The sequence below is a fragment of the Amborella trichopoda genome, chromosome 2, assembly GCF_054954075.1.
Source record: "Amborella trichopoda isolate Santa Cruz 75 chromosome 2, AtrichopodaSantaCruz75HAP2 v2.0, whole genome shotgun sequence".
Classification (NCBI taxonomy): Eukaryota; Viridiplantae; Streptophyta; class Magnoliopsida; order Amborellales; family Amborellaceae; genus Amborella; species Amborella trichopoda.
The window spans coordinates 54,343,384-54,356,281 of record NC_142337.1 but is presented as its reverse complement, the minus strand read 5'-3'; the positions used below and the strand labels follow the sequence as shown (position 1 = coordinate 54,356,281).

Genomic DNA, 12,898 nt, shown 5'->3' with positions numbered 1-12,898 from the left:
GATTCAGAATTACCATTGCTAGGAACAGGGAAAGGACAAGCCCTTAACGTGGAAAAGTATTGGTTTCAGCGCTACCAGCTCTTTTCTAGATTTGATGAAGGTGTGAAACTAGATAAAGAAGGATGGTTTTCGGTGACTCCTGAACTGCTTGCCAAGCATCATGCCACACGCTGTGGACATGGCACTATAATTGATTGTTTTACTGGAGTTGGTGGCAATGCGATCCAATTTGCTAGGAAGTAAGGGTCACCTCAAATCAGAGCGCTAGTTTTGCTTTAATTATTGAATTTTCTTATCCGAGCATAGATTTTTCAAGCTTGGTGGTGCAGTCCCTTATGCTTTGCGGAATCCATACTCTGCTCTTATTTATACTTCTAAGTTTCAGCATAGTTTATAATCTATTATATGTAGATTATGTTGGAAGTAACTGTCTTCCTCGTACTATTTTTAGGGGCAATCATGTTATTGGGATAGATATAGACCCGCAGAAGATTAATTATGCACAACACAATGCAAGGGTCTATGGTGTTGCTGATCATATTGATTTTGTAAAGGGAAATTTCTTCCATCTGGCACCTACATTGAAGGTATTGGATCCTTTGACTTAAATCCCTTGACTGTAACAACTAACAGCTCAATAACTTAATGCAACTAAAAATAGTGAGAGAACATGTGACAGAATCGTCCCTATCTTTATGTTTTGTTGCTTAGATTTCACGAATGCTGTTTTATAAACGATCCTTAATAAGAATTGAATTGGTTCTTTGGGGCTTTGTGGACTGCTTTTGGGGTTCAGATACTTATTGTTTTAAAAGGCATCACCTACAAACTGTGCACTATATGTCCTTGTATATATTTTCTTTTTGTTAAAATGCATACGTCTTTCTTTGCTGTCCATTATGTATATGCATTGTGTTCAAGTATCAGCGCATCATAGTGTTTGTTTTTTTTATTGGTTGGGGAAACTGGTAACTTTTGAATTAAGAGGAAGGAGTATAGATGGTGTCAGGTACAAAAAAATGCAACCACGGGCTGGGTGCTTGATACAAAGAGCACTGTTAGCTCCCTAAAAATGCTAACATCCAAATAATACAGGACCACCATACACAAAAAAAAATGGAAGCGAAGCTCAAAAGGTTGCTGTAAGGTTCCCTATCCTTCAGTGCTGGTTGCTCCTTCCTTGGCGAGGGTGTCGGTGGTTGAGTTGGCCTCATGCCATATATGTCTCCATGGGATAAGCATAGTTCTGCAAATGTGAGATATTTTGTCAAAAGTATGTGCTAATCACCAAGGGAAGAGGATCCCAAGACCCAAGCAATCACATTTTTGTACGCCCCCTCTATGGCCAAACTGGGCTCCAGCTAAGGCTGAAATTTCTTAGACCTTTGAGTAATGCAAGCGACTCTACTGTGTTGGAGTCCGCATGCCCAATTGACTTGGAAAAGGAATAAAGAGTTTGAGCATCCTTGTCTCTGATGATGCCTCCTCTGCCCGCTGGTTCTGGGTTGCCCAGAGAGCAACCATCAAAGTTGAGTTTGGATCGGCCGGGTTCAGGTGGGCACTAAAGTGATGACCGAGGGATGCGAGTGGGCCTTAATGACTGCAAAGTTTGCCAATCCTGGTGCAAGTCTGAGAAGTGCCTGAAGGAGTTGTGTTTTCTAGCCTAGAAGATTACCAAAGCTCGTACTTTATCTTGCAAGGCCTTGGCAGTGGCCTTCTCTCCGTGGAAGATCCTGTTATTACTCTTGATCCAGTTTACCCGTAACGTATCAATGCATCATAGGTTTTGGTCGTGGATGTTAATGGATGACTGTATTCTATGACAAGCCAAAAAATTGATAAAAAATGGAATGAATCAGGGTTTCGGAAGAAACTTAAGAGATTGAAGGCGTACAATTTAGGAATGATCACCTGGAGATATAGCATTGTTGTTTGTATTTAAAAAAAATAAAAATCCAACAGGGGAGCATACCTTGAATTTTTTTTCTTGGTTTAATGTTTACCAAAATCTGGTGTTTGGCTGAAAGTCTCCAACTCAGAATTTTCCTCATTAGAAGTTCGCTGTTGGTCTTACTGGGTTTTCCTCATTAGATGTCTCGTTGTGGGTTCGAGGGTTTTATGGAATCAATGGAAATCTTGAGACAAATCAGAATCTCTCCTAATTCGCATAAATCTCATCAGATCCTAGCATCGTGTTGTGATCTATTTGTGGTGTTCATACATGATGATGTCCTTGCAATCCTACACGCATATAGGGTCTGCATTCTATATCCTTGACAGGTTATCCTAAAGCATAACTATGTCAAGCTCATACATGAAGTTTGAGGCTAATCCCATACTTGCAGGAATGTTTCTGAAGGAATTTTGTGCAGAAACCAGATCTTCATGTTATTATGTGGAACTTCTCAATCATTCCCGAAATGAACATAAATTCACAACAATAGGATATGGCCAATACCTTAATGATTGCTCTCTTGAAGCTTATTTGATCTTTGTCAACCTTGGGCTCCAATGACAAAGAAATTGTTCACTTAATAGAAATTTGTTGGAAAATTTGATGGAACTGTGATTTCTCTTGTAACCAATCAATAGTTTGTTGAGTTGAATCAATTGGGAGTTCAATGCCACTGCTGCACATTAATTCTTTAAATGGACACCTCTTGATCCCACAAAAATACAGGAACTAGAGTAGAGATATTTACTGCCAATGTGAAATTTTTCGGTTTTATCAGTTACAATATTTTGTGTATCAACTCCGTCAAGGATACTTTTGTTATTGATTACCATCTTTGATTTTGAGCTCTAGGGGATTCGATGAACCCAATATCATGTATCCAAAAATTTAGGTGGCTAATCTGGTATGGATACCCATAGTTTGGAGCTGTTACTCTAAATGATGATATTACGGTCTTTTTTCCTTTCGTCATAGGCTTTTCTGCATGCTATTCTCACCTCCATATTTCTTAAATATGCCTGTGTCACAACCACTTGATGATGCTACAATCAACTTTTATTGTCATATGGTGCCTGTTTATGTAAAAACACCTGCACTCAATCTTTTGTCCCAGATTCTGGAACCTGATATTATTTTATAGGGGCATTGTTCTGCTTTTAACAAGTCATGTTTTAACTAATGGTGGTTGATGCATTTGGATCTTCTTTGTAACATTGATGCTCTTTTATTCTTTCTTGATTCATGCTGGATCCATTCCATCATATTTATAACTATGGCAATATTTCACTATTTGTTTCCTATATGCCTTTTTTTTTTTTGAAAATGTTAACGTTTGTATAAGAGTAAAGGAAAATATGTATAAGAATCGCAAAAAATGTCTTCCTACAAGCCGGGAGCTCTTTACAGCATAAGAATACATTCATGAGATATATTGGTCTACATTAATTCTACTCTATTAAAAAAAAAAAAAACAATTGTGGTATTGGTGTAGTTTGAAATAAATTGTCCACCCTTTCTTTCATTCATATATTGCTTTGGATTTTAGATTTCTCTGTATAGTATGAACATTATTAGGAGCCAGATTTTTGGGCTTAAGCTCCAATGGAATTGAATTTGGAATAGGAATTGCCTGGCAATCATCAAACATGGAATCGGGAGTGCTAGCCTAGCAAGAATCTGGCTTCTAAGGTCTAAAGTTGCTATTTTGTTCTGCTTGCCACACAGAGGAAACCGTAAAATCTGCTCATGACACTACATCTGAATCATTTGTATTTTGTTTTACATGCAGGCAGATGTTGTTTTCATGTCTCCTCCTTGGGGAGGTCCAGACTATGCCAAGGTTCAGAAATATGATATCAACATGCTTAGGCCCTATGGAGGGTATGCCTTATTTTAATATTTTCAGTGAATTGGAACTAACGGTTGAAGTTCCTCTCTCTAATCAACTTTATTACATAACAGAACTTTCCTATTTGATACTGCGAGGGTGGTTGCGTCAACGGTTGTCATGTTCCTGCCCCGAAATGTGGACCTAAATCAAGTGGCAGAGCTCTCCTTGCTAGCCAGCCCTCCCTGGATGGTTGAGGTATTCTTTCTTTAATTGTTCTGGACATATTATCTATTTACATATTCCAGAAACTTGGTAGAAATTATGGGTGCTGAAGTATTTAATTGGTTATTGGATATTAACTTTTTAACTATGCAGTGACAAATAATTTGTCAGATGGCCCATTGGTGAGCTGGTTCCATTACTCCTTAATGAAAAAGTTTTACTTATTCTTCGTGATAACAAGAATGCCATGTATTTTTGAGAGAAGGTTAACTAACAAGAATGGCATGTTGTCCAGCCATACATTTCGCACTAGTGCTGAATGCTAGTTCACTAGAATAACCATGACTTTATGAAGCACTCACACTGTCAAGAATGAGGACCACACTGCAGATTGTTTTAGATTGGCCAGTTGATCCTATTTCGGTTTTACTGATCGTGATCATTATTTTTATCCAATTTGATTGGTTAAGAATGGGTTCAAAGCCTCAAATGGTCAAACCTCAACCTAGTGAGAGAGATTACAGACTCGAAATCAACTGCCTAATTTTGGATCTTGCTTTATTTTACAAGTCCTAGTAGCAAACTTCACATTATCATATTGTTGTGCCTGATCACTTTTTGATTGATTTGGTTTTTTAGGTGGAGAAGAACTATGTGAAGGGAAAACTAAAAGGAATCACAGCCTACTTCCATGATACATCCTTATAGAAAAGTCATATTCGTCATGTATCATCTATCCATGGCCCCTGAAAACAAGTTCAAATAGAGAGGTATTGAACCTATTTTTGGCACTACAAGGTCACGTTTAAGGTTCTAGTAGCTGCTAAAATGTTTTGTAAGATTTTTCTTTTTGTAGAAAGTTTTTGTATGCTATCTAAATTATGGTGTATATTTGGCTTCTCTTCTTTAGGAAAATGTTGGTTAATGAAAATGTTAACCATCTCAAAAACTTACTGTTAATTAAGTAATTTACCAACAAGAGTATACTTTGTAAAAATTCTTGACTTTGAGTACCCGTACTCTCAGCTAGTATTATATTAATAAGCTTAAATTACCCTTGTTTTGTGTTTGGAACCGAGAACATGTGGGGTCGTCATGGTAATTGTGCTCCTTTAGGCTGTTTCAGATGATGTAAATGCCCCTACTTATTCCTTCCCAGAACATGGGGCAAAAGGATTTTAGTGAAAAATCTTTTAGGGTTATACCCACAGAATGTGGGGTTGGTTTTGTCATTGGTCTCAAACCAGTTTGACACAAAATAAAAGGAGCGCATATGCTATGCTCCTATAGGAGCATATATTGTACACTTTAACTCCACTCGGGTAGAAGACTAATTTGGGAAAATTTATTTAGTCCGATGGGAACCACCAAAAAATCTTTAGATAGATTATATTCAAAGAAAAAAGAATAAAGAATAAAGGAAAAGAAATTTTAGTTTTCCAATAATTAGATCTCGCTCTTAAAAAAATGAGATGGTTTCCATTCAATCTTGATATTTTTTTTTTTAAGCCCATAGAGAATTCAATTTGGAAATTTTTTTTTTCGCATGTGGGTCGAAGATGTTACATCTCAAAAATTGGAATTTTAAAAATACTTCTAGATTGAGTGAGCAAGTAAATGTATGGGATGCTCCCTTGGTAGCATGAAATCTTTTGGCAAATGAAAGTGCCCCTCCTTGTTTGAAGTGTGCCAAACTTGAACTACAGATTTTAATGGAAAAAGCGTGTTTCTAAATTTGGAACATATTGGGGTACTTACATGTAACTCGGTCGAAATTTCCAAACTATAAATAGGAGAACTATAAATAGGAGAAGTTAGGCTGTTTTTTTTTAGTAGGTGGCGAGGTTGTATTAGTGTTATCAATATCAAACATGTTACCATATGTGAGGGATTTGATTTAATAAAAATCAGATTGTTAAATGCTAAGAAAAAAATGTGTGTAATATTTTAAAATTATGTACTATATCTAAAAACAAAGTTGTCCATTTTATTTGGCCAGTCCTGGTCGTCGTAACAAGCGAGTTGGACAGGTAAAAACGAAAATTTGAACACGCCACATGCTTTCCCACATAAAAAAGAACTGTAAATTCCCCAAAATAACAAAGGCAGGCCTCGTAAATGTCTTCACATCAACTCATCACCCTATCCATCTTATGCCAACGAACGAGGGACGATTTGGGTGTGCTCATATTTTATGAATCAATGGATTTTGAGCTAGCTGATGAATAATGAACCCTAACCACCTCTTGTTGACATCTAAAAGGATTTTGACGTACATTGGGAGAGAATGAGCATAACCTAGCCCATGCTGATATTACTGTGATATGAAGGTACTATAGGAAGCATGCTCCTATATTCTCGTTGGATGTGTTATAGTTATCAAGACTGGATTAAATCGGCAGTGCGATTGCTTATTGGTGCTTTGCCGGTGTAGTCCAAGATTAAAAATGGAGTTTAATAAAAAGCTGGTCAAAATCAATTTCTATGGATTTTTACTAGTTTGGTCGACTGGATAGACCGGCCAAAACAAAGTGGGAAACTTTGTTAAGATATAATATATAATTTTAAAATGTTATTTTTTAAAAAAAGAAAAATATTTTTTAAAATCCGATTGAACCATTGACCTACAATAGGACCAATTTTGATTGGGCCAGACTTCTCATTAATTTGATGCACGCTCTTATCTTGATAACACTCGGAACACATTTCGATAAAGAAACATTAGAATGCTCAAATAACCTTTAAGACTATGAAAACATGATAGTGCTAGTCATCACCATCTAATCCAATCTACTGGCCACAACCACCACCTCATGGAACAAAGCGCAAGAGTTTTGAGTTTCGGGACCATGGCCATGTGCATTTCCAGGAATAGTTTTTAGATGTGAATTGCATGAAGTGCACCTTAAAGATTCAAAGGTACACCTACAAACTATCCAATTTTGATGTTGGAAATTTGTAAGAATTTATTGTTACCTCTAATTATAAAATTTTAAGATATAAAAATGGTTCAAATCAAGCTGATCGACAAATGCATAAAAATCTTGAAAATGGATTGCCTAGATAATGTGTTGCAAGATGAATTATGGTTAGGACTTGAAATCGCTTCTCTTTTTTTTTTCGTCATATCTATACATCTTGATATCTAGATAATTAATTAGACATTTTTCTAATATCGAAACAACCTTTTTCATAGGATTTTATAGGTGCACATTAGTTCTTCTAAATTTTAAGGTGTCAACATTATATAAAATTTTTTCTTAAATTATTAATACATATCAACACAAGTTTGTAGAAGGCAAAATGACTCAATTTTTGTAAGCATCATACACAAGCATTTCCACACAATTTTTTAATTATAATTAAATAGTTGTTACTAGATCAAAATAAAAAAATATATGGATCTTGCATGCAAACCTCAAGGGCGGTTTTTTAAAAAAGGGACTGGGATGGTGATGGTAATATCTCCACACCCTAGTTACCGCATTCTAGTTTCCGTTCCCATTACTATCACCTCAAACCAATGATTTAAAAAATGGATCGGTGACCCAGATCCGGATCGGCGAATCGGCGATCCGGATCGGGAATCGGTTGAATCGGTCGGATTAAAGCTTCAAAAAAATCCGAAAAAATTATTAAAATTTATTATTAATGTTGTTTTTTAGGAATCCAATAAAAAATGAGGGCACTACATTATTAACTTTCATTTTTTTATCAATTTGTGAATATTGAGATGTTTTTGCCCTGTATAAATTTATTTTAACTATTAAATTTGCATCACATAAAAGAAAAATCATAGAATTATCATGGATAAAATATATAATTATATATGGACTATTATAAAGAGTAGACTAATCAATGAAAGAATGGCCATTAAAATCTCGTTTTGGTGAAAAACCCTAACCCGCTAAAAAAACCCAAACTATTACAGCCTAACTAACTATAATCCAAAATTATTACAACCTCACTAATTATAATATTATATACTGAAATTATAATTATTAGTTTACATTTTATAATTATTTTATTAGACAAATAATAACAAATTAAAAATATTTTGTAATATTATCTAATTTAAAATGTATTATTGACAACTGTAAGAAAAATAGTACATTACATGATTTATAATGTAGAAATTCATAAATAAAATAAAAGATTTGGTTATCAATGTAAAACTTAATAAAATGCGTACAAATTTTGGAAATAATACTTCAATTTATCGAAAAATTTATTTTTTTAGGTTTCTATAATAAATTTAGTAAAAGAGATTGTTAGTAGAAAGATGGAGATTTCAAATAGAATAAACTTTTTATTTTTATTTTTTTTATACCTTTCATATTATTTACAAAAATAATTATACCACTATATACAACAAAAATTAATGGTTATATAAAAAATTAATTTTTTTATTTTTCATTTTTTTATGTCTTTTATATTATTTACAAAAATATTTATTTTTATACCAACCACTATATACACAACAAAAATATTTATATTTATACCAACCACTATATATAAAACAAAAATGCAACACATGCCCAAGGGATTCGAAAACAACAAAAATATTTATACCAACCACTATATACACAACAAAAATGCAACACATGCCTAAGGGGGTTCAACCTTGGGACCTTAAGTAAAAAATTCAAAATCATAACCATCAAACCATCTAACTACATGTGATTACAAACTGCTGATTAATAGAGTATATTTACATTTCGTTTTCATTTAATGATGTTTGGGAATTATAATACATCGAAAGATGGGTATTCAAATTTGGTATATAAATACTTATGCAATATGAATTATAAAATGTGTATAAAAATATTAGGGCAACCTTGCATGTGCATGTGGACACACGTGTGAGCGTGTGAGTGTGCGTGGGGCACGCTTGCACGTGCGCTCGAACACACGTGTGTGCGTATGAGTGTGCATGGGGCACGTTCGAACATGCGCTCGAACACTCGTGTGCACGTGTGAGTGTGCATAGGGCACGCTCGCACGTGCGCTCGGACACCCGTGTGCGCTTGTTTGGGGCACGCTCGCACGTGCGCTCGGATACCCGTATGCACGTGTGAGTGTGTGTGGGGCATGCTCGCACGTGCGTGTCATGTGTGAACCGGGCTAAACCGTATGGGAACCGACGGTTCCACTCTAGAATCGGGCTGAACCGGATGGGAACCGACGGTTCCACTCTAGAACCGGGGGGTTCCCGATTTTAGGTTGGAACAGGCACGGGCACGCGTGTTTTCGAGTCGAATCGGGCAAGTTCGGTTCGACTCGCCGTTTTTTAAAACACTGCCTCAAACAAACTAACACTGAATTACCCAAAAAAAAAAAAAAAAACCCAAAACCCCTTAGGGCTTTTTTTACGGCCGGATACTTTGGCCATGGTACTGAAGGCATCCTTCCATCATTTCTGATGTACGGACAGGTTTCCACTCAAGGGCCGCATTTCCCATCGGTGGTTATCGGATGGGAACCGACGGTTCTACTCTAGAACCGGGCTGAACCGGATGGAAACCGACGGTTCCACTCTAGAACCGGGCGGTTCCCGATTTTCGGTTGGAACCAGCACGGGCACGCTTGATTTCGAGTCAAACCGGACGAATTCGATTCGACTCGCCGTTTTTTAAATCGGTGCCTCAAACAAACTAACACTGAATTACCCAAAAAAAAAAAAAAAAAAAACCAAAACCCCTTAGGAGGTGCCTCAAACAAACTAACACTGAATTACCCAAAAAAAAAAAAAAAAAAACCAAAACCTCTAAGGACGTTTTTTACGGCTGGATACTTTGGCCATGGTACGGAAGGGATCCTTCCATCATTTATGATGTGCGGACAGGTTTCCACTCAAGGGCCGCATTTCCACCTTGCGGGTTCTCTTCTCGGGTGAAATCAAATCGGAAGGGGTGTAGTTCGTATAAGGCTGCAACCTCAAACAATTGAAGCGAGACGTACCTTCAAATTATATCATATGATGTAATTTTGATTTCAAAAGTTCTTAGGAAGATATGAGAATCTATTTTTATATCTAATTATAAAATTTTAAATTTAAAAAATGGTTCAAATCAAGTAGATCTACAAATACATGAAAATAATATGTCCAAACAATGTGTTGCAAGATGCATTATTTTGAAATTCAAAATATTTCTTTTAAATCCATAACATCTCAATGTTTAAAGGGTTTTCTAACATCAAATAACCTTTTCAGATGGATTTTTTATGTTCACATTGCAACCTTATATAAACATGGAACTGAGATGTTCAACTCCTACTTTGCAAAACTCCATGAAATCAAACACCCCAATGTGCACAACGCAATATAGGAACCTCATTTTCTTTGGAAATGCGGATCACGAGACATACAATAATCCAAGAAGCAAACGCAGGTAATGTAAGAAGCAAACGCAGATAAGCAAGCAAATGTACAAGGAAGAAAGAAACCCAAGTTTAGCAGAGCTTCAAATAAAAATCCCAAAAAAACAGTTAAAAACGGGTGAAATGGACAAACACAATGCTGAATCAGACACTTCCCTGATTTGTCACCACCCCATCAATCAAACACACCATCTCTCTCTCTCTAAAACCAGGAAACAAAACGCCCATGGCTTCACCTCATAGCACAGAAAACAGAACACCCTCCAGCTCCATTTGTAAACCCAAACACCATATCCCCTTTCTCCCACACTCCAGGTAACAAATCGACCCTCTCTCTCATAACCTCCCCCACTCTCTCTCTCTAACCTTTACCACCACCATCACTCATACTGATACCCACCCACCAAAACCCTGCCCATCTCTCCACAAACATAAGCATCCAAGCAAGCATACTCTATCTGCGACCCTGTCAAGCACGTCCTCGACCAATCGCTCATCGTGATCCTCTTCGATTTGTTCAGCTCCACCCCCAAAACCTGTTTTACCAGATCCTTCAATCCACAGTTCAAAACATCTTTCTTCTGCATCTTCTCACTAGCCACTTTTCTCAGCTCCAGGTGATTTCTACACTTCATGCCATAATCATCCTCGAGTTTCTCCAAATCATTCGCAATTCCGACGCCCACAAAGCAATTATTGGCATGAGAGAGAAACTTCATCACGCCACGAGGCAGGCTGTCTAGATAGAGAAGCTGGAGTACGAGGCATTCTCTCTCTACACAAATTTGAAGCAATGCAGCCTCGTTGTCCTGGCCTCTACCGTAGTTGGGTTTCCATTCTATGTCCAAACCCACCAAAAAGCCATTATCGTTCTTCCTTTTTCCTATGACTTTCTGAACCCATTCGTCTGCAATTGAAGACTCGCTTGTGATGGTGGTCTCAACCGATTGGCCGGCAAAAGTCACAGTGAACATGGTGGGTTCATTGGATAGAAAGGGATTAGGGTTTTGTGCGTTGCCTGAATCGAGCTGGTTAGGCCATGGATTGGGGTTTTGATGGTGGTTAGTTGTATCAGGGTTTTCTGAGCTGTTGGAATCAAGGTGGTCAAACCATGGATTAGGGTTTTTTGAGCTGTTGGAATCGAGCTGGTCAAACCATGGATTAGGGTTTTGTGAGCTGTTGGAATCGAGCTGGTTAAACCATGGGTTAGGGTTTTTTGAGCTGTTGGGATCGAGCTGGTCAAACCATGGATTAGGGTTTTGTGAGTTGCTGGAGTTTGGCTGGTTAGAAGATGGACTAGGGTTTCGTGGGTAATTGTGATTAGCAGATGCATTAGGGTTTTGATAGTGCTTAGAGCGACTGGGTTTCTGTGGGTTTTTGGATTTGAGGTGATTCGAAGATGGATTAGGAATTTGATGGCGATTGGATGGAGCAGGGTTGTTGTGATGGGGTTTAGGGGGACTATTATTAGGGTTTTGTTTGGGTATGGAGTTGGGTTTAGGGTTTTTGGGGTGCCTGGTTTGGCGAGTAGGAGGTTGTTGGGTGGTAGTACGAGGCACCCACACGCCGTTCTTTTCCTTCAGAGACGACATTTCTGGTATGTTGTGCGCTCACAGTTGCAGAGAAAAGGGAAGGCAAGGGAAGGGAAGAGAGAGGGTTTGGTGAGATGGAGATTTGGGAATTGGTTCAATCTCTATTTTTTTTATTTGTTATATGTAAAGTGGTGTACCCTGTGAACATCAAGAAAAGCAAGAAACTTTTACATAAGGGTGAGCCTCTAAACGATCAAAATATTATTCACTGTTTTGTTTTGATGCGCAAAAAGAGAAAAAACAATTGGATATAAGTCTTCAAAATAATGGATCTTGCAGTTTTTTTTATTTATTTATCAACTTTCAAGATTTTGAGTTTTTGAGGCACATTAATTTCCAGCATTAAAACAACATCCTTGGACGTGCACCTTATATTGATTGTTTAGGCCCTCATCTGTTTACAAACCACGCCCCTTTAATAAAGGTCTGAAAACTCAGGCATAACCTCATTAACCCTCTCTCATTGCTTTACTGTTAAGTTTACTTTTTATAATCTCTTTTTCTTTTTTAAAGAACAACAACAATTTTATTGCTACATGATGATAATGTATATATATTATGGTTTTATGCTGTTTGAGGAGCATATATCATAGCATGCATTGTGGTTCCTAGATAGACACGATTTCACACCCATTATACTAATATTTAAATTAAAATGGTTGCAGGGGTCACATCGATAAGTTGATATTTCATTTGGAATTGTCCTAATATTCACATTTCGACTTCCCGAGGAAGGAACTTGGAAGCGACTAAAGTTTCTTTACAATTCAGGATCCTCTTTAATGTAATTATTAAAAGGGTGTGGTTTCTATAAGGGTGCTGCAACCTTAAACAACCCGGCTCGCCTCCAAATTTTATCATAAATATAATTTTGGTGTCAAAAATTCATAAGCCTCTAAATGTGGTTCAAATCAATTA

At 37.0% G+C, this 12,898-nt stretch overlaps 2 protein-coding genes across 51 annotated transcripts in view; one reads left to right on the top strand and one right to left on the bottom strand.

Moving 5' to 3' along the window:
• Positions 1-5,061, top strand: part of LOC18431442 (uncharacterized) — a 30,631-nt gene extending 25,570 nt beyond the window's left edge. For 20 of the 50 annotated variants that reach the window (XR_016049640.1, XR_016049630.1, XR_016049639.1 and 17 more), the window contains 5 exons: positions 8-239; positions 452-587; positions 3,744-3,835; positions 3,917-4,040; positions 4,647-5,061. Coding sequence is in view for 26 of the 50 variants with exons in the window: in XM_088858603.1 (XP_088714729.1) it covers positions 8-239; positions 452-587; positions 3,744-3,835; positions 3,917-4,040; positions 4,647-4,715 (653 nt within the window). In the remaining 24 variants the exon portion in view is untranslated. The remainder of the gene's footprint in view (positions 1-7; positions 240-451; positions 588-3,743; positions 3,836-3,916; positions 4,041-4,646) is intronic. The other 30 variants (XR_016049631.1, XR_016049628.1, XM_088858600.1 and 27 more) reach the window with 3 other exon arrangements.
• A 5,272-nt stretch (positions 5,062-10,333) lies between these two features.
• On the bottom strand, positions 10,334-12,070 carry LOC18431443 (uncharacterized). Its single transcript, XM_006841568.4, has one exon. It carries the CDS (start codon positions 11,978-11,980, stop codon positions 10,769-10,771), a length of 1,212 nt encoding a protein of 403 aa, XP_006841631.1. The 5' UTR covers positions 11,981-12,070; the 3' UTR covers positions 10,334-10,768.
• Positions 12,071-12,898: the final 828 nt, after the last annotated feature.

Excerpts from the sequence above, each read along its gene's own strand:
- LOC18431443 (XM_006841568.4), bottom strand. The coding sequence starts at position 11,980 with ATGTCGTCTCTGAAGGAAAAGAACGGCGTGTGGGTGCCTCGTACTACC.